At 44.2% G+C, this 22,161-nt stretch overlaps 1 protein-coding gene across 2 annotated transcripts in view; it reads left to right on the top strand.

Annotated features, from left to right (window-relative positions):
* CTU2 (cytosolic thiouridylase subunit 2) overlaps positions 1-17,055 on the top strand; it is a 34,968-nt gene extending 17,913 nt beyond the window's left edge. Inside the window, exons 9-15 of one of the 2 annotated variants that reach the window (XM_068260076.1) lie at positions 610-741; positions 1,389-1,480; positions 2,447-2,547; positions 7,814-7,964; positions 10,285-10,351; positions 15,673-15,728; positions 16,765-17,055. In XM_068260076.1, coding sequence (XP_068116177.1) covers positions 610-741; positions 1,389-1,480; positions 2,447-2,547; positions 7,814-7,964; positions 10,285-10,351; positions 15,673-15,728; positions 16,765-16,825 — 660 coding nt within the window. In that variant the 3' untranslated portion in view covers positions 16,826-17,055. Of the gene's footprint in view, positions 1-609; positions 742-1,388; positions 1,481-2,446; positions 2,548-7,813; positions 7,965-10,284; positions 10,352-15,669; positions 15,729-16,764 lie in introns of both variants that reach the window. The other variant, XM_068260075.1, reaches the window with a different exon arrangement.
* Positions 17,056-22,161: the final 5,106 nt, after the last annotated feature.

Below are 22,161 nucleotides of genomic sequence, written 5' to 3'. Positions count from 1 at the left end.
TACAGTGGAAACAGGCCCATCCACTTGCATTACATGTGCGAATCTGCATTCGCGATAGTGGAAATGAGCCCTAATAGTTTTATCCATAGACTCTCAACAAGTATGCAAATCAGATGCTCTGACTGAAGTCTGACTGGATTCGCTGCATGCTTGTTTCAGGTGTATGATGCAGACACTACTGCTGCCAAAGAGATCAGCAGGATTGCGACGCAATTGGTATTGTTTTAAGGCAAATATGGCAGCCATATCCTTCTCACTTCAAGTTTGCGTTAAGGCTACTGCTGGTATGGCATAGCGGCGTTTTCTACTTTATAACATTAGTAGCAACTGTAGTAGAGATTTTATATTTCTTTTACAAATCTCGTTGTGTGACGTAGCCACCAGGCTCATGAATCCAAATGAACAGGACCACAAGTCTCAACACGCTTACAGATTTGTATTTCTCATTATAAAACTCATAAAATCTCTTCTTATTACTGGTCAAGCATCTGGTCTGATATGGCACTGGAACTGCATACTGCTCTCCAAGATGCCTCTACTGTACATTCTTTCTGATGGACATGTATTTCTGTGGTTTATCATCCTTATTTGATTTACTTTTTTTCACAGGGTTTTTCTGATGACCGCCATGGAGATGTTGTTGTTGTCCGTCCCATGAGAGATTATTCATTAAAAGAAATTTCCTTTTATAACAGACTTTTTAATGTACAATCAGTCTTCATTCCAACTCTGGATACAAAGGTACAGATTAGTGATTTAGTCATAAAATCTGTGAGGATCTGGAGTTTTATTAATCCTCTGGGGTAAACTGGGGAATTGTAGCGTGGCAGGTTGCTCTGGGGAACTGTCGGGTGGTAGGTTTCCCTGGGGTGCTGTCGGCTGGTAGGTTCCCCTGGGGAGCTGTCGGCTGGTAGGTTCCCCTGGGGAGCTGTCGGCTGGTAGGTTCCCCTGGGGAGCTGTCGGCTGGTAGGTTCCCCTGGGGAGCTGTCGGCTGGTAGGTTCCCCTGGGGAGCTGTCGGCTGGTAGGTTCCCCTGGGGAGCTGTCGGCTGGTAGGTTCCCCTGGGGAGCTGTCGGCTGGTAGGTTCCCCTGGGGAGCTGTCGGCTGGTAGGTTCCCCTGGGGAGCTGTCGGCTGGTAGGTTCCCCTGGGGAGCTGTCGGCTGGTAGGTTGCCCTGGGGAGCTGTCGGCTGGTAGGTTGCCCTGGGGAGCTGTCGGCTGGTAGGTTGCCCTGGGGAGCTGTCGGCTGGTAGGTTGCCCTGGGGAGCTGTCGGCTGGTAGGTTGCCCTGGTAGGTCGCCCTGGGGAGCTGTCGGGTGGTAGGTCGGATCCTAGATAAGCCTTGTAGTTATTTGATATTAATAGTTTTGGGTTTTTCTTCTACACCTTTAGGCATGTGGGAATAGCGGCATCCAGCATCTATCAGAGACCTTCATTACTAAGCTGCAAGCAGACTTCCCCTCCACAGTCAGCACAGTGTACAGGTGAGAGAGCTTCTGCACTGAGCTATGACCAGCACCTGTGATGTCAGACACACAGCCAGTAAGAGAATGTATGTCATGCTTATGCTTTGTGGGTGTATACTGCCAACAAGTCACCAATATAGCAGCTGTGGCTATCACCTGAACATGGCATGACTTGTCAGATTAATTTTTAGCGACTAGACCAAGGGAGGCAACATTTCAAAAATGGCAGAGTTTGTGAACTGTCCACGAACTGCTGTGGTTAAAGTGTACTGTAAATGGATGAATAGAACCCTTTCCACATCCTGATGTGGTAATGTGGGACTGGACAATGGGCTCTATTCACTTCTCATAAATGACTTAATCACCTACTCGATTAAAAATAACCGTTCAGCACATTTACAAGCAGAACAATCACTCAAAGTACGAAAAGTAATGTTGAAATGAAGTTTCAGGAACAACTTACTTTAATTACATTATACTGTATTTGTGCTCTTTAGGAGCTTATAAATGTGACATAGATAAGGTGAAAACAGGTGAAAAGGCTTTAATAATGCCCAATATGAGAGGAGAAGGTTGGTGTGGGCTGATTGGCGTGTTACCAGGTTGGTATGGGCTGGTTGGAGTGTTACCATGGAGCATCTTTATGTCTAAATGGACCAAGGGGCATCCAGATGTGTGAAAAGCGACTGTGCAGTGATCCCTGTTGCATATGGCATCTGGAGTAGATGGTTGGTGACTGCACCCATACTTACTCACAAGGGTTCATCACAAAAAATAGCTTCCGCTTGCACAAGAGTACCAACCTTGGAGTTCTAACATGGGGTTGCCTTATCTTAAGTTACATTTTGAGTTTAGTTCCCTGGCCTCTGAATTTCCCAGACCTCAAGCCAATCAAATATGCTTTGGACCTCTTCAATCAACATGAGTATATGTATAATAATGAGAATACCAAGATACTTTACTTTGACCTGTTCATTGTCATAGGACCAGCGAGAAACTCCATGTTTCCAGGACAGAGGTCTCCCAAGATCAAAGCAAGCAGGAGAGATGTCTGCTGTGTATGTGCCCATCAGACACAAGTACAGGTGAGCTTGCGGCTGTGTGATATATATTAATTGAAGGCAGTATACAGTACAATTTGATATCCATATTCAGTCTGAGACTACTGTATACATTATACTCTATATTTTATACATACAAACTTTGAAAAGCAAAAAGCAGAACTCGCAGTCTGCAAGCAAACTTGTTAATGTGATGAAAACAACTGTTGATATAAAAAAATATGTATAATGCGTTAAGATATTGGTATATTGAGGAGTTTCTCTCTGCTGTGTAGGCACTGTTATTTGGCCTAAGGAAGCGGGCTTAGACCCATGAAATGCGTTGCCTGTGCTACTAATGAAATCTTTTGTTCTAACAAAGAATTTTGTCATTTGAGGTAAGCCACCTCAAAGTATTTTGTCATTTTTAAACGGTTTCTAAGTGCTTTTATAAACCACCGGGGCCCAATTTCTTGCACAGGACAGAAGGAAAACCTAACAGAAATGCACCCTATATGTATTTAGAGAGTTCAGCCTGTGTAATGGCCCCTCATTTGTCACTAGTTGCAATTTGATCTCCCTCCTGTGTCACATGACTGCCTATGGCAGATAAGCATATAAGCCCATTTGAAAGTACAGGCTGTAAACAATAGGTCTGCTTCCATGAATCAGGGAGTAGAAACTGCAGATTTATTTTAGGATTTGTATCAGCTGTAACAAAGATGTTTTTGTTTAACCTCCTTGCCGGTTATCCCGAGCTCAGCTCGGGGTAACCTGCGCAGGAGGATTTCTCAGGCCCCGCTGAGCCGATTTCTATCAAATAAAAAGGAGCACACGCAGCCGGCACTTTGCCAGCCGCGTGTGCTACCTGATCGCCGCCGCGTGCAGCGGCGAAAGAGGGTCCCCCCAGCCGCCCAAGCCCAGCGCAGCCGAACAAACAGTTCCGGCCAGCGCTAAGGGCTGGATCGGGGGCGGCTGACGTCCATGACGCCACTCCACTCGTCGCCATGGCGACGAGGAAAGTGAAACAAGGAAGGCCGCTCATTACGGCCTTGTTACTTCTGATCGCCGGAGGCTGCATACGGAGCGCCCTCTAGTGGGCTTTCATACAGCCAACTTTCAGTTGGCTGCATTAAATAATTTTTTTTTTTTTTATTTAAAAAAAACCCTCCCGCAGCCGCCCTGGCGATCTTAATAGAACGCCAGGGAGGTTAAAGGTTATAATGCTGTTTATCTTTTAGAGCAGAGAGGAGTTCCGAGTTCAGGTCCGCTGTGGTTTTTTTTTTTTTTTTTTTTTTTTTTTGTTTCTTTTTTTTTTCCTCTCGTGTTTGTTTTCTCATGTATTTAAGTGAGCTAAATAATTTAAGATTTAATTACATAGACTATCAGGTCCGTTGTTGTCCCCCCGGGCCACACAGTTTTGTCTAGGTGCCCCCAACTAAAGTATGTGACTGGCTCAGTTGCGGACTACTGCGCATTCGCAACCCTGGGTTTGTGCCCCCTAGCTGGAAGCATTGTGTGCAAATGCTGTTACAAGTTTTACAAACTGTGCGTGCGCACAACACTGCTCGACCATGAGACGAGAGGACATACATGGCTGGGCCAGCGCTTGCGGTCAAAGTGGTGCAGATCGGAAGGATGGTGAGGTGCCTGAAGGACTACAGGGGCCTGCAAGAAGTCACAGGTAAGTAAAACTCAACTCAACTTCAACTGTTCTCAGGAATGAGGAAACCTGGGCCCATATAGAATTAATATTTTCACCTGAGTTTTCTACTAGGTGATATTTTTACATTTTGCCATGAAATGCCTTTTAAACCACCAGCTAGCAAGAAAACACTTAAAATAAATTTGATAGTACTTTTTCACCAACTTTTTGGGTACTTTTATAATTGTAAAATGCTGAATATTAATTTTTTTTTTTATAGAAGATGAAAATTATCTCCTAGGGGATAACTCAGGTGAAAACCTGAATTGCATATGGGCCCTGGTGTTCTGGATGTCCAAACATAGATGGGAGTTACATTACGAATAACAGAATATTGCTTATCCTACCTAATAAAAGTGTCGCAGTTTTGTCCCTGTGTCCCAGGATTTTTGTTACTGCGCTTGTGCGCAGTAACGGACAGCTGGGACCAGGGAGCTGGACGGGCGAGCGAGGTGGGTGCGCCTGCGCACTGGCGGCAGCCGTAGACCTGGAGCCCGTTTTTAAACAGGCTGGGTCTACTAGTATCTACATAAAATGTATCCTCATTAGGTAAGCAATTACTTTTCTTATCTGGGTAATGGTGGTTCTGATTAGGGCTTGTTCCAGTTGTCAGGTATGGTTAATGACAAGCAAAAAATTCTGAGATGATTCAGATTTTAATATTATGCAAACTTTTGTGCAGCAAATGGACCAATGAGATTGGTTTGAAGGTGCAACAATGTGCATAAAATTAGCATTAAAATTGTATCAACCAACCTGAATTATCGCAAATTCTTTCTGTTTTAAGAAAGCAAACTTTTGTTTTTCTTAACTATTTGCAGTATTAAGTATTGTCTATTCCTATCACTCATAATAGCACAGACTAATGCCATTTAGCAGTTACTGAGACTGCAGTGCCATCTTGTGGCAGATGAAAGTAGTTGCATTTTTATGACTTCTCTCTCATTACCTTTCTTTATACTATTCAGTGTTGTGCAGGAACTCCAGCCCCTCCCCCCCCCCCCCCCCAAAAAAAACACACACCTACACACCCCTACTCACCTGTTCTAGAAAAGTACAACAATGGCCTTAATTCTGGTAGGGTTTTCAAACATCCTTATGTACGGTAATTTACCTCACAAGGTAATGACATTTAGCAATTCTGGTAGGTTTTAGTCATGTTTTACCTCGTGCAGTAAATTGTGAGGCGTTAATTTTACCATCAATAGCTCTCCTCATGGAAATTAGGGGGCATGTTTGCACATTATTTATTTACCAATCAGTTTAAGACCTGCCTGTACCTGGAGGTAAAGTCAGTTAGTATGCATTTCCAGTTTTAGTGGAGTTCCTATTGCTGTTTTAGTGTAATTCCTATTCAGGCTGTGTAATAGAAAAGAATAGTAGAAATAAAACTCCAAATATTTACTGGATTTTTTTATAGGGGATGCCTATAAATATACTTCTCATAGGTTGCTACATAATCGAATACACCTCTTCCCCCTTCAAAAAAAAAAAATCTTCCAAAGAGTATCCTAACTTATGGAAGAAAATTAAAGATTACTATTATTTAATTACGGCATGCTTACCGCTGAAATACCGCACGTTTTACTGCACTTTATGTATTTACCGCACGTTTTACAGCATACTGAAAAACTGCATGACAATTTACTAAGCTTTTTACCTTATGGGGTATTTTATTCAGTATTTTAAAGAATCATGCGGTATTTCATTTGGTATTTAATGGATTATTGCAGTGCAGGGAAATTTTTTTTTTTTTTTTTTTTTTTTATTATACTGAGAAGTCTGTCAGCTCCAGGCTGGAGGTAAAATAACATCTCACTTGGGTAGCCTTGGTGGCATAGTGGTTTGAATCCCAGCAAGGGCACCATCTGCACGGTGTTTGTAGATTCTCCCCGTGTCTGTATGGGTTTCCTCCGGGTACTCCGGTTACTTCCCACGTTCCCAAAAAACATACAGGGATGTTAATTGGCTTCCCCTAAATTTGCCCTAGTCTATAATACATACCATTTATTGTTAAAAAATACAAATAAATATTGATAAACATCCCAGGAGGGATCAGAGCCCACCAACAGAAAGCTCTGTTGGTGGGCAGAAAAGGGGGGGGGGGAGGATCACTTGTGTGCTGAGTTGTGTGGCACTGCAGTAAGGCCTTAAAGCTGCAGTGGCCTAATTAGTAAAAAAAAAAAAAAAAAAAAAAATAGCCTAGTCACTAGGGGGGTTTAAGCCGGTAGTCCTTAATTGGTTAATTGTGACCACAGTGTGTTGTATTGTGAGAGAACAATTTGGATTAAATTGGATTACAGATCTATATACTCGCTCACAATCACTATTTCATGATCTCCCCAAAACTCAGCTGAGCTCAGTCTCTTAAGTTTTCCTCAATCCTATTCACCCCTTTCCATTATTTGTTTGCTGGTTTACAAGGCAATAAAGGCAAGCATTTACATTCTCAGATATTTTACATTAGTAATAGGCTGCTGGATTTTAGCCTAGCTGCATGGAAGTCAATGATTTTCTATTTCTGTGCTCATTGATTAATTTAAAGTGAACCTAGACTGAGTCTGCAAATGAATATTACATACTTACCTCGCTGTCACTTCCTCTCAGAAGCTCACCATTTTCTTCTAACGACTTTTTCTACCAGTGCTGTCAAGTTTTTGTCGGAACTGAAATATAAACCTAACAGCAAATGATATAGCAGTTGCTGTCAGCGCCAGTTATAACTGGAAGGACAACTGATGTGCAAGGTAATGTCCATGTTTCCCTATGGTTAAAGTGGGCAATGTTAGTTTATCAGTGTGCTGTCCAGGAAGCTGTGACTAGGTCATTGCCATTTTTTCTTAAATGGAGGACAGTGATCACAGTGGACAAGCAGGACATGAGAGAGGAGAAATAGATTGATAAGCAGACTGTTTTAGACAACTGTTTGTTTTGACTTTTTAAAGAGAACCTGAACTGAGAATAAAAAGTCAAAATAACCATACACAGGTCATACTTGCCTCCTGTGTAGTCTACTCCGCAATCTCTTTCTCCTCTCCTGTGTCTCGTTTGTCCACTGTGATCAATGGAATTCTCCATCCTCCATTTTAAAAATGGCCATTGTCCCATAACAGCTTCCTGGTCAGCACACTGTTAACTGTAATATTGCCCACTTGAGCCATAGGGAAACATGGACACTACCTTGCACATTCAGTTGTAACTGACACCTGCTGATATATAACTGACAGCAACTGGTATACTTCAGTTCTGACAAAATATTGTCAGAACTGGAAGGCATCACTATAAGAAGAAAATAGTGAGCTTCTGAGAGGAACTGACAGTGAGGTTAATATGTAATATTCATTTGCAGCTACTTCATGTGCTTATTTTAAATAATTTTACTCGCTTCAGGTTCCCTTTAAACTTTTAGGTCAGGTTTGCTTTAAAGTTTAACAGTGATCATAAATGCACTTACCCTGTGTTTTGTCATATGTATGTGGTCAGGAATGTTATCCCTTATGTCAGCTGCTTGTTCCCCTTATGCAGTCATCATTAGACATGCCACTGTGATTATTCTGTAAATAACTGTAATGTTCTGCTGACTATCCTCCTCTGTTGCCATGACAGGTGCAGCCTCTGCATTCTCTGCTACACAAGTGTCCCAGCAGCTCTCACAGAGGAGACCTCCGAACAGTGTTACGTCTGCAGAGAATTCTGGCAAACAGTGCTGTAATGGAGAGCAGTGTTGTGAAGATGTGGCTTCCTGTACACAACCTAGGTGAATTTCAAGACCTTACATACAAATACATTGTTTTAGAAAATGTATATCCTCGAGTATAAGCCGAGATTTTGGGTCAAAAAAGTGGTCCAAAAGTAGGGGTCTGGGCTTATACTCGAGTCTCGAGTGCATGACACTGTCGCCCTAGTGCCCAGAGTTCCTCCCCTGTCCCCGCTATAAGCATCTGTAACAGTCCCGCTATAATTTACTAGTATGTCAGCGGCTCCCCCGAGTCCCCCGCCATATGCATATAGAGTAAGAGACCTGCTACAATGTATGTGAGCATGCGCCCCATTTCCCAATTCCCCCCCCCCCCCCCCCCCCGAGTCTCTCCCCAAGCCAGAGCGGAGTGGTATATGTTCTTTCCGCTGTAGTCTCCGATCTTTAAGAATATTGGTCCGCACAGTGTTCACTCCCCGGACCACGCTGGATGTAGGAGTCTTATCTCTCTGACGCTCTCTAGTGTCGCCTTCAGTTATGCGCTGCTGCAGGACGAGACTGAGAGATGAGACTCCTACATCCAGCGTGGTCCGGGGAGTGAACACTGTGCGGACCAATATGCTTAAGGAACGGACAATGCAGCGGAAAGAATATATATCGCTCTGCACTGGTTTGGGGAAAGACTCCAGGGAAAACAAATATTGAGCAGCGCAGCGACTCCAGGGGAAACAAATATGCGAGCAGCGCAGCGTTCACTTACATTGTAGCAAGTCTCTTTCTCTACATGCATATGGCGGGGGACTCGGGGGTAAGCTGCAGAAATACTGGTAAATTGTAGCTGGACTGTTATTCCATTGATCCATTCAACATAAATTATGGGGGTGGACACAGGTGGGGGATGAGGAGGCACTTAAGGGTGAGTGAACATTGCGCATCACTATAGCTGAGATCTGGTAGGGGTAAGAAACTTGGGGGAGCCAAAGATTAGCTCCATTATATGCTATCCTAGTATTCAGCCAGTTACTAGTGGTAATATTCCACAGGTCTAGGAAATAATATGCCAAGGAGATTATTTGGACACCAGCAGCTAGCTGGTGTTGTTGCTATTTTCTGACTTAAGCTGCTTTTCTCGTATATGGTTGGTCGTGGTTGTGAGTGGTGTGTTGTGGCACTTCCTACCCCCGACTTATACTCGGGACAATGCATTTTTTCAGGTTTTTTTTACGTAAAAGTTAGGGGGTCGGCCTATACTCGGGTCGGCTTATACTCGAGTATATATGGTAGATCTTTTAAATATCTTTGATATGAGACCTCATTAACAACTTCAGCCTACAGTATTGTTTCACCTTATGTATCTGTGCAACTTTCACCTCCCATTCATTCGCCAATAACTTTATCACTACTTATCACACTGAAATGATCTATATCTTGTTTTTTCCGCCACCATTTAGGCTTTCTTTGGATGGTACATTTTGCTAAGAAGAATTTTATTCTAAATCCATTTTAACAGGAAGATTAGGAAAGAAATGGAAAAAATCATTATTTTTCAGTTTTTGGCCATTATAGTTTGAAATTAATACATGCTACCGTAATTAAAACTCATGTATTTTATTTGACCATTTGTCCCGGTTATTAAATTATGTCCCTATCGCAATGTATGGCGCCGATATTTGGAAATAAAGGTGCATTTTTTTCGGCTTTGTGTCCATCTCTTATTACAAGCCCATAGTTAAAAAAAAATAACTATACTATACCCTACTACATACATATTAGAAAAGGTTTGTCCCTAGGGTAGCTATTTATGTATTTGTTTGTTTTTATTATTTTTATACAAAAAAAAAATTGCCGTAGCTATTGGGGAGTGTGGGAGGTAAAGAACTATTTTTAACAAGTTATCTGGAAATTATTTCCAGATGCAATTTTACTATTAGGCCACAAGATGCCCTCGGCGCTTACTTCTGCATGCATAGTATTACTACGCAAGCGGAAGTAAAGCGTGGCCGGGACAGAAGGGGATTTATGAAAGACGGAGCCCTCTCGGCGGCAGCAGGGCAGGCTATCTGGACGGTTATATCCGAAGTGGTTAAAGGGAACCTAAGATGGGCCATGTGTATTTATACATGGGCTTCCTCCAACCCCAGGAAGTGTGTGGGGTTCCTCTCCGGCCGCCCCGTTATCTTGTAGCGTGCAAGAGGCCTAAGTGGTTACATAATCCAACTCAAAATTGAACTGCAGCAGAAAAAGAACTGTATACAATGTTTTGTGTCAACCTGTTGTGAAATATTTTTGAGACTTGCATATACACTATTTCTTCTCTCGGTGCACTGTGCCTTATTGGTATACAACTTTTGTGTTTTGTTTTTTTTTTTCTTCCCCGCAGTGTTACTGGACCAGAAGACATTGTACATCTGCTGTGCTACAGCTGTAGAGTGACCATCAAAGATCTAGTGAGTGACACTCCCAACAAATGTCTGTTGTACCTTCTTAGATTACTTACCAGTTGCCTGGCAGTCCTGCTGATCATTCTGGCATCAGTAGTGTCTGAACCACACACCTCAAACAAAAAAGCATGCAGCTAATCTTAATGTTTCGACCAATGTAGTATGCACAAATCAGGTATAAATATTAGGACATAGTAGAGCACCCCTCCTCTCAGATATATATTGGAATAGTAAAAGAGAAGTCTGGGAGTATGACGGGGGTTATAAAGTGTATAATTTAGGAAAAGGGTCACAAGCCACTGTAGATAAAACCTTCTCATTTTGTTAATACAGAAAGTCATAAAAGTACTAAACACACATATATATATATATATATATATATATATATATATATATATATATATATATATATATATATATATATATATATATATATATATATATATATATATATATATATATATATATATATATATATATATATACCCTGAATCTGGACCTCCATAACAAACATCATAATACTAGTAATGGATGAAACCTATACTCTCAATTATCTAGCTAATCAAGTATTCCACCTACAGTGGGGGCTACAAATATACAATGTTTGTCTTTATGACGTTTGTTAAGATTACAGAGCCAAACTAATCCAACATACATAGACTGTTTCTCACTGCTTGATCCTCATCAGTGCATGGCATGGAGTAGTCTCTTTCTGTGTTAAAGCTGCCACAGTACATCTTGTCTCACTTTGAGGATTCTCTCACAGACTGCACCAATAAGTATTCTTATTCTTTAACCACTTAAAGGGAACCAGAGAGGAACGGGGGGTGAAAAAAGAAAAAGATTTTATACATACCTGGGGCTTCTTCCAGCCCCATAAGCCTGAATCGCTCCCACGCCGCCGTCCTCAGCTTCCTGGATCCGCCGGTACCGGGCCCGTCACTTCCGGCGGACGCGGCCAATTGTCCGCATCACAGGGGCTCCCTCCATACATGTACGCATGCGGCTGCGCATTAAGCAGCCACATGCGTATCTGTATGGGGAGAGCACCCTGTGATGCGGAGAGTTGGCCGCGTCCGCCGGCCGACTTGCCGACTCGCGGCAATGACGGGACCCGGTGGCGGCGGATCCAGGCAGCGGAGGACGGCGGCGTGGGAGCGATCCGTGCGTATGGGGCTGGAGGAAGCCCCAGGTATGTATATTGCATCCTCTCTGGTTCCCTTTAAGGACAGCAGTCTTTTCACCCCTTAAGGACCAGAGCCTTTTTTCCATTCAGACCACTGCAGCTTTATTGGTTTATTGCTCAGTCATACAAGCTACCATCTAAATGAATTTTACCTCCTTTTCTTGTCACTAATACAGCTTTCTTTTGGTGCTATTTGATTGCTGCTGCGATTTTTACTTTTTATTATATTCATCAAAAAAGACATGAATTTTGGCAAAAAAATGATTTTTTTAACTTTCTGTGCTGACAGTTTTCAAATAAAGTAAAATTTCTGTATACATGCAGCGCGAAAAATGTGGACAAACATGTTTTTGATTAAAAAAAAACCCATTCAGTGTATATTTATTGGTTTGGGTAAAAGTTATAGCGTTTACAAACTATGGTGCCAAAAGTGAATTTTCCCATTTTGAAGCATCTCTGACTTCTCTGACCACCTGTCATGTTTCATGAGGTGCTAAAATTCCAGGATAGTATAAATACCCCCAAAATGACCCCATTTTGGAAAGAAGACATCCCAAAGTATTCACTGAGAGGCATGGTGCGTTCATAGAAGATTTTATCTTTTGTCACAAGTTAGCGGAAAATGACACTTTGTGACAAAAAATAAAAATAAAAAAAAGTTTCCATTTCTGCTAACTGGTGACAAAAAAAAATGAAATCTGCCACGGACTCACCATGCCCCTCTCTGAATACCTTGAAGTGTCTAGTTTCCAAAATGGGGTCATTTGTGGGGTGTGTTTACTGTCCTGGCATTTTGGGGGGTGCTAAATTGTAAGCACCCCTGTAAAGCCTAAAGGTGCTCATAGGACTTTGGGCCCCTTAGCGCACCTAGGCTGCAAAAGAAATGTCACACATGTGGTATCGCCTTACTCAGGAGAAATAGTATAATGTGTTTTAGGGTGTATTTTTACACATACCCATGATGGGTGGGAGAAATATCTCTGTAAATGAGATTTCTTTTGATTTTTTTACACACAATTGTCCATTTACAGAGATATTTCTCCCACCCAGCATGGGTATGTGTAAAAATACACCCCAAAACACATTATACTACTTCTCCTGAGTACGGCGATACCACATGTGTGACACTTTTTTGCACCCTAACTGCGCTAAGGGGCCCAAAGTCCTATGAGTACCTTTAGGATTTCACAGGTCATTTAGAGGCATTTATTTTCTAGACTACTCCTCACGGTTTAGGGCCCCTAAAATGCCAGGACAGTATAGGAACCCTACAAGTGACCACATTTTAGAAAGAAGACACCCCAAGGTATTCCGTTAGTAGTATGGTGAGTTCATAGAAGATTTCATTTTTTTTTCACAAGTTAGCGGAAATTGATTTTTATTGTTTTTTTCACAAAGTGTCATTTTCCACTAACTTGTGACAAAAAATAAAATCTTCTATGAATTCCCCATACACCTAATTGAATACCTTGGGGTGTCTTCTTTCTAAAATGGGGTCACTTGTGGGGTTCCTATAATGCCCTGGCATTTTAGGGGCCCTAAACTGTGAGGAGTAGTCTAGAAACCAAATGCCTCAAAATGACCTGTGAAATTCTAAAGGTACTCATAGGACGTTGGGCCTCTTAGCGCACCTAGGTTGCAAAAAAGTGTCACACATGTGGTATCGCCGTACTCAGAAGAAGTAGTATAATGTGTTTTGGGGTGTATTTTTACACATACCCATGCTGGGTGGGAGAAATATCTCTGTAAATTAAAATGTTTTGATTTTTTTACACACAATTGTCCCTTTACAGAGATATTTCTCCCACCCAGCATGGGTATGTGTAAAAATACACCCCAAAACACATTATACTACTTCTCCTGAGTACGGCGATATCACATGTGTGACACTTTTTTGCAGCCTAGGTGCGCTAAGGGGCCCAACGTCCTATTCACAGGTCATTTTGAGGCATTTGGTTTCTAGACTACTCCTCACGGTTTAGGGCCCCTAAAATGCCAGGGCAGTACAGGAACCCCACAAGTGACCCCATTTTAGAAAGAAGACACCCCAAGGTATTCCGGTAGGTGTATGGTGAGTTCATAGAAGATTTTTTTTTTTGTCACAAGTTAGTGGAAAATGACACTTTGTGAAAAAAAAACAATACAAATCAATTTCCGCTAACTTTTGACAAAAAATAAAATCTTCTATGAACTCGTCATACACCTAACGGAATACCTTGGGGTGCCTTCTTTCTAAAATGGGGTCACTTGTGGGGTTCCTATACTGCCCTGGCATTTTAGGGGCCCAAAACCACGAGGAGTAGTCTGGAAACCTAATGCCTCAAAATGACTGTTCAGGGGTATAAGCATCTGCAAATTTTGATGACAGGTGGTCTATGAGGGGCCGAATTTTGTGGAACCGGTCATAAGCAGGGTGGCTTCTTAGATGACAGGTTGTATTGGCACTGAAGTGCAGGAATGTTCTCAAATCGTGACCTGGACATGGCAATTAAGTCGTACCAGCAGTAATCAGAAAAAAAAATTCTGTCACTGCGGTGGGGCGGGTGAGGGTTTGGCCGGGTGATCAGAAGCCCGCAGGGGGCATATTAGGGCCTGATCTGATGGGTAGCAGTGACAGGGGGTGACGGGGTGGTTGATAGGTGATCAGTAGGTGATTACAGAGGAGAATATATGCAAGCAGTGCACTGGCGAGTTGATCAGAGGGGGTCTGGGGGGCTAATTGAGGGTGTGGGCGGGTGATTGGGTGCCCGCAAGGGGCATATTAGTGTCTGATCTGATGGGTAGCAGTGACAGTTGGTGACGGGGTGATTGATGGGTGATCAGTGGATGATTAGAGGGGAGAACAGATGTAAACAATGCACTTTCGGAGGTGATCTGAGGGTGGGTCTGCACGCAATCTGAGGGTGTGGGTGGGTGATCAGGTTCCCACAAAAGGCAGGTTAGGATCTGATCTGATGGGTGGCAGTGACAGGTGGTGACGGGGTGATTGGTGGGTGATTGACAGGTGATCAGTGGGTGATTATAGGGAAGAATAGATGTATACAGTACACAGGGGGGAGGGTCTAGGAAGGATCTGAGGGTGTGTGGGGGGGGGGGGTGTTCAGGAGCCTCCAGGGGGCAGTTTAGGACCTAATCTAAAAAATAGCGTTGAGATAGTGACAGGGAGTGATTAATGGGTGATTAGGGGGGTGATTGGGTGCAAACAGGTGTCTGAGGGGTGGGCAGGGGGGGTCTGATGGGTGCAGTGGGCGATCAGGGGGCAGGATCAGTGTGCTTGGGTACTTACTAGGAGGGCTGCAACCTGCCCTGGTGGTCCCTCAATCACTGGGACCACCAGGGCAGGAGGCAGCCTGTATAATACGCTTTGTATACATTACAAAGCGTATTATCCGCTTTACATGCGGCAGATCGGGGGTTAACAACCCGCCGCCGCTGCTAATTGGCTGGAGGGTTGACGTCGCGGGCGGGCACATCCAGCGTGCGATCCCCGGCCAGCTAGTCCGCAACGAGCCGCCGCCGATCGGCGTATTGCGGTCGTTGCGGGCTCCACTTTGCCGCCGCCCCTAGGTAGGGGCGGTCAGCAAGTGGTTAAAATCACAATCAAGTAAAATATATATAGATCTATCTATCTATCTATCTATCTATCTATCTATCTATATCTATATCTATATCTATATAGGTGGTTGGGGGGAGATCTGGATATAAAAAGATTTTTATTTACACTAAAATCGCACAGCCTGTCACGGCTGCAGGCTGTGCGTCTCTCCCTGTCACATAAGATCCACAGTGACAGGGAGAGGGAGGCGGAGAGGGAGGCGGAACGGCAACTATGTTGCCTTTCGGAGGGTGATCGCTGTGATTGGCTCACAGCGATCACACGGCAGGGAGCCAATCAGTGACGGCTCCTGCCGATACCCGGAAGCCTTAGCTGTCATAAGACAGCTAAGTGCAGCCGGTTCGGTGCGCGCGATCGCGGCGGGGAGCGGCGGCGCCGGTGATAGAGATCTACGCCCTGCCAGCCAGGAGCCCATCAAAACAGGGCGTAGATCTCTATCACTGCGGTCCGCAAATGGTTAAGCTGCTGAAAAGTATGTTTTTAATTTAATGTGTTGCTCTTTTGCCCTTTTTTTCTATCCAGAAGTCTGTGGATACATTACCGAGTTATTTGATGAAGGAGGCTGAACACAGGAACCGCAGGTAATCATGATATAAAGTCAACTGCTACATCTGGGTAAATTGGTACCTCTGAGAACAGGAGAGCATTGCAATAGATGAGATGGATTTGAGGGACTTGGACATCTACACCTTGCTATATTTTGACACATTAAACCACTGACATGTGCAGTGATTCTTTAGCTCACTGTTAGAAAAGCTTCAGCCACGCCAGCCGGGATGTACAGCACATGTGCGGCCTGGCCACACATGCACAGAGCATCCCGGCTGGTGCGACTAAAGCCTTTCTAACGGAAAAGATTGAAGATGACCGGAACCACCTAGGAGGATAGCGAGGAAGCCTACTGTGAACTTGGGGCTGGAGGAAGCCCCAGGTATGTATAAATTCTTCTATTTAACTACTTGAAGACCGCCACACGCCAAGGGGCGTGGCCGCGGCGGCAGCCCCAGGACCCCCTAACGCCAATTGGCGTCAAGTCCTGGAGTTGCAGTTTCCCAGGGAACGACCGCGCGCATTCGCGATCGTTCCCTGCCAGTTCACGGTGCAGAGCTCCGTGATTAGCCTGCTAGCCGCTGATCGTGAATGAAAGGGGAAAGAAATCCCCTGCGGTCTCCAGCAGCGCTGGACGAGATCGGCGATCCCCGGCCTCTGATTGGCCGGGGATCGCTGTCCTCTCATAGGCTGATGCCTATGAGAGGAGGAGAACAGGACGGATCGCCATCCTGTTCATTTCTACAGGCAGAGGGGAGGGAGAAAGGAGAGGGAGGGGAACAGAGGGAGAGAGAGCCTCTATGAGGCTAAGAAAAAAAAAAAAAGTGGCAGCAGCAATCGGACACCTCTGGCAGCATGTCCCCTTAGGGACAAAAATAGGAGAGGAGTCCAATCGCTGGGCTCCTTAGCTGGGCTGTGCAGGAGGCTGAAAAGCCTGCACAGCCCAGTGCAGCCAAAAAGAGCCTGGTCTTTAGGGGGGTTTAACACTGCGGTCGTCAAGTGGTTAACTCGTTTCCGGTACACTTAAAATAAGGAATTTAACTTGAACCGTTTTTTTCTTGTCTCCAGAGTGCAGATGAGGAAAGAGATCGAAGAGTTTCTGCTTGATGACAATCCAGGCGACCTCTGAGGACCTTCATCTATCCACAGCTCAGGTGGAGCAGATCTCTCACATACCACAGAGCAGTCTTATCAATATATCAGTCATTGTAAAGAAACTGGAAATATAATTCCACACATACAGCAAGTGCCAGAATCACAACATGAAAATGGGAAAGACTTTGACATTTTACAATGGAAATGACCTCATAGGAGATGTGATCTCCTGCTAGTAGTTATGAAATAAAATTTTGAAATGAAGTTTGTGATCGGTCGTATCATTTCTGTATTCTCTTTCCCAGCAGAGCTTATGGCTTTATGCTAGCGTAAGTACAAAGGGCCGTATTTTACTGAGGGCCTCTAGGGCTGTAGAGCAGAAAACCTAAAGGAGAACTCCAGGATAAGGGAGTTGAAAATATCCTTCTAGTTATATTTGTTACTGAAATTAACTTTGCTAACAATAAACGTGCCTTCTAAAAAACAATTTATATTATAAAACCCTAGTAATATTTAGCATAGCTTTCCTAGTAAGGTTCCATGTTAGGTTCCATGTAGTACATCATTCTAGTCTTCTTGTTTACAGTGATGTAACTGCATTCTGTTAAAGAGACACTGAAGTGAAAAAAAAAATATGATATAGTGAATTGGTTGTGTACTATGAATAATTACTAGAAGATTAGCAGCAAATACTTTTATTTTCAGGTATATAGTGTTTTTTCTAACATTGCATCACTCTATAATATGTGCAGATTACACAACACTCAGCATTCAAAATGATTCTTTCAGAGCAGTCTGTGAAGTAATGACCTCTCCTCTAGCAGAGGAAAAGTAAATGGTCCAGGAACAGTTGAGATAATAAAAGTCAGATAACAGCCCTCTCCATGACTAACTTAGTCGGAGAGCTTAATGGCTTGTTTGCATAGAGATAACAACTGGAGTTTCTCAACTCTTCCTGTACTAAAAACAATTACACTGATGTATCTGATCTTAATGTTTTATTTCTTAGCTGTGCTACACATACAAATCATAATATCATCTCTTTTTTTTTTCGCTTCAGTGTCTCTTTAAAAGGAACTCAAGGTTTGAAACCTTTGGAAGCTGCCATATTTATTTTCTTTTAAACAATACCATTTGCCTGGTAGTTCTGCTGATCTTTCTGGTCAGTAGGGTCTAAATCACACACATGAAACAAGCATGCAGCTAATCTTGTCAGATTTGTCATACACCCATCTGATCTGCATGCTTGTTCAGGGTCTAGGGCTTAAAGGGAAACTTCAGCCTAAACAAACATACTGTCATTAAGTTACATTAGTTATGTTAATTAAAATAAATCGGTATTATAATCCCTTACCCACCCTGTTTTAAAAGAACAGGCAAATGTTTGTGATTTCATGAGGGCAGCCATCTTTTTCATGGTGCCAGCCATCTTTTTGGTTGAAAGGAGGTGACTGGGAGCATGAGACACAGTTCCAACCGTCCTGTATCCTGATCACCCCTCCCAGCTGTGCGCTAGGCTTCAAATCTCAAATTCAAAATTAAAAAAAAAAATTGTGCCAAAACAGCAGAAGGAGAACCTCATCAGAAATCCCATCATGCTTTGCACAGCACCAGGGGAAAAATGTCCGGTCAGTTGTCTTCTGTGCAACTAAAAATGAGGAAACTGTTAAAGAAACGCCAAGCCTTTTCAGTGCTTCTAAGTAAATTTTTAGTCTGGAGGTTCACTTTAACCACTTGCCGACCGCACGCTTATACCGTGCGTCGGCAAAGTGGCAGCTGCAGGACCAGCGACGCAGTTCTGCATCGCCGGCTGCAGGCTAATTAATCAGGAAGCAGCCGCTCGCGCGAGCGGCTGCTTCCTGTCAATTCACGGCGGGGGGCTCCGTGAATAGCCTGCGGGCCGCCGATGGCGGCTCGCAGGCTAAATGTAAACACAAGCGGAAATAATCCGCTTTGTTTACATTGTACGGCGCTGCTGCGCAGCAGCGCCGTAAGGCAGATCGGCGATCCCCGGCCAATCAGCGGCCGGGGATCGCCGCCATGTGACAGGGGACGTCCTGTCACTGGCTGCACAGGACGGATAGCGTCCTGTGCAGCCCCGATCACCGGGGATGAGCAGGTAGGAGAGGGAGGGGGGAATTTCGCCGCGGAGGGGGGCTTTGAGGTGCCCCCCCCCCCCCCGCAACAAGCCTGCCCACCAGAGCGATCAGACCCCCCCTGCACATCATCCCCATAGGGGGGAAAAAAGGGGGGCGATCTGATCACTCTGCCTGCCCGCTGATCTGTGCTGGGGGCTGCAGAGCCCACCCAGCACAGATCCCAACAAACAGCGCTGGTCCTTAAGGGGGGGTAAAGGGTGGGTCCTCAAGTGGTTAAAGTAGTAAAGGCAAAGGACCAGCAGTACAGCCAGACAATATGCATTATTTACAAGGAAATATGTTGGCTTCCATATCCCTCTACCCTCTGATTCCCTTTAAGTTTCTCTTTCAATATTATTTCCCCTTCCTTATAATGTGCTTCGGAAGATTGCTGGAAACAGCATTTCTGCTGCTGAAAACAGTGTGTATCGGAATTTGTTCCTCCCCTCCTGGGCTCATATGCAATTAACTTTTTCTTCTAGGGGATATTTTCACACCTTGCCAATAATGACTTAAGCCACCAGCAAGCAAGAAAATACTAAAAATTTTCATAGTACTTTACTACTTTTTTTATTATACAATGCTTTAGGGCTCGTTCTCACCTGAGTGGGAATCGAGCGATTCCCGCTCACAGCAAACCGCTACCGGTTCTGCATGAACCGCTACACAATGTAGCGAGTGGCAGTGTTCTCACTGTTGCGGTTAGCGATAACCGCAACCGCGCTGCATGCAGCGGTTTGCCGGCGACGAGCGTTCCGCGATTTGCGATCGTGATTAGCGTGCATAGCACGCTAATCGCGATCGCTCCAAAACCGCCGCAGTGTCCAGTGATTTTTTTCCACGCTAATTGCGGGAAAATCGCTCCCGCAAAACGTTCTGCGATTTTAAGTGTGAATGGGCCCTTAAAGGTTATTTTAAAAAGCAGCTGAAAAATTATCTCCTAGGAGAAAAAGTGGATTGCATATGGGCCCTTGTGTATATTCTTTGAAGCACACCTACCCAGAGGAAAGCTCAGCAGAGTCTATTCTTCTTTTGCCCATTGAAGTTCGGTATGTCCTAGTACAAACTTTACACCACCACCATTGAGTCCATCCTCTGCTCGTCCATCCTGGTCTGGTGCACTGGCTCCTCCATCAATGACCGATACAACCTTCAGAGGGCCATCAGCAGGGAGGGGAATCAGTCGGCTCCCAGGACTCCAAGGCATAGGAACTGATCTATTTGGCTGCAGTATTGTCTGAACAACGGCAGAAACAAGCATGCAGAATCTTGTCAGATCTGACAACATCAAACACCTGATCTGCTGTATGCTTGTTCAGGGTCTATGGTTAAAAGTGTTAGAGGCAGAGGATAAGCAGGATAGCAAGGCAACTGGTATTGTGTTGAACATCTTGGTAAGGGCCTATTTCCACTACACGCAGAATGGGTGCTGAAAAACTGACTCCAATGAAAGCCTATGGGCCTGTTTCCACTAAATGCAATTTTTCTGATGCAGATTTTCCCATAGGCATTCATTGGAGTCGTTTTTTCTGCGTCCATTCTGCATCAATTCTGCGTGTAATGGAAATAGGCCCTAATGGAGAGGTTACTGGCCTGGGTAAGGGTAAGCTGTGCTGGGAATTCCTCGTCCGAATTGCAGGGGTGCTTAGCCAGCTGGCATCTAATGTTCTTCTTAGCTGAGGCTTGTGAACTCGTGCTGGCAGCCATCTTGGATCTGTGTTGCACACCAATACTCCTGGCATAATAAAATATTTGAGGATTTCTGGGCTTCAATAGATGTCTGCCATGCTTCTTTATCATTTCACGGAGGTCCCATGGATAAAAAAGGCAGGTATTTTTGCATAAGAAAGGAATTGGCATCCTTACCTGGTGGGTAAGGACTCCTTCAAAGTTTTTGCGGACGACACTATATTGACATTCCTGAACCCCTATGTGTCATTGCCGATGCATTTTAACCACCCTGGCGTTCTATTGATTGCGCCAGGGTGGCGGTGCAGCAGTATTCTTTGCATTTATTTTTTAAATCATGTAGCTAGCCTAGCGCTAGCTACACGATTTCCCCCCCCCCCCCCCCCTCCCTGCAGCATCCCTCCCACCCCTCCAATCGCCTTCGGCGATCATGCCCATCCGGAAATCCCATTCTGAACGGGATTTCCTTTAGGGCTTCCCCTGTCACCATGGCGACGAGCGGAATGACGTCATTGACGTTGTGACGTCACAGGGAGTCTCAATCCACCCCTCAGCGCTGCCTGGCACTAATTGGCCAGGCTGCTCACGAGGTCTCGGGGGCGGGGGGGCTGTTACGCGGCGATCGTATCGAACACGTAGCTAGCAAAGTGCTAGCTGCGTGTTATAAAAAATTCTTTACGAAAATTGGCCCACCAGGGCTTGAGCAGTGCCCTGCGGCGGTTATAGACGAGCTGAGGAGGTTATGGACCGCCAAGGAGGTTAAGACCCTAAGGGTGTTTTGCTCTGTCTCTGGAATCAAAAATAAATAAGTCTGAGGCTCTCTCTTTACACATACCAGATGTCCAACAACAGTCCCTATCTTCATCCTTTGGATTCAAATTTAGAAAATCTGGGTTGAAATATCCGGAGATTAAGGTAATGTCCTCCATAAGCCAACTTTACAATGCCATCTATTCACCTATGTTTACATCCCTGCATAAGTTATTAGATCAGGCTTTCTCAACCAGGGTTCCTTCTCCCATTATGAGGGGGGGGGAATAAAATAGAACACATTATAGGGGGTACTGTACAAAGAAGCATTAAATAATTAAATTGGGGGTCACAATAATAATGAGCACATTGATAAAAAGCACTAGGATAAGGAGACAGTATAATGATTGGCAGTGTAATAGGGGGTAGTGAAAAAGATAGCCACACATACTTTTAAAGACCACACCACCTGCAAAATTAAGGCAGGGGTTCCTCGAGATCAAAAAGTTATTTTCAGGGTTCCTCTAGAATACAAAGGTTGAGAAAGGCTGTAATTAGATAGTTGGATGCATTATGATATCTATATGTCTGGGCATAAAGCAGCAGTCAAAATGACATTACTACCCAAAATTCTTTATTCCATTCCCTTCCGGGTTCAAGCTTCTGATGCGAAATCTTTGCAATTACATATAACTCGATTTATCAGGGCGGGAAGGCAACCGAGGATCAGCTATACATTTTTGGCCAGAGAAAGATTGCAGGATGGGTTTGGGCCACCACAACTAATGCACTA

The sequence above is a fragment of the Hyperolius riggenbachi genome, chromosome 11 (genome assembly GCF_040937935.1).
Source record: "Hyperolius riggenbachi isolate aHypRig1 chromosome 11, aHypRig1.pri, whole genome shotgun sequence".
Classification (NCBI taxonomy): Eukaryota; Metazoa; Chordata; class Amphibia; order Anura; family Hyperoliidae; genus Hyperolius; species Hyperolius riggenbachi.
This window is presented reverse-complemented; position numbering and strand designations above follow the sequence as displayed.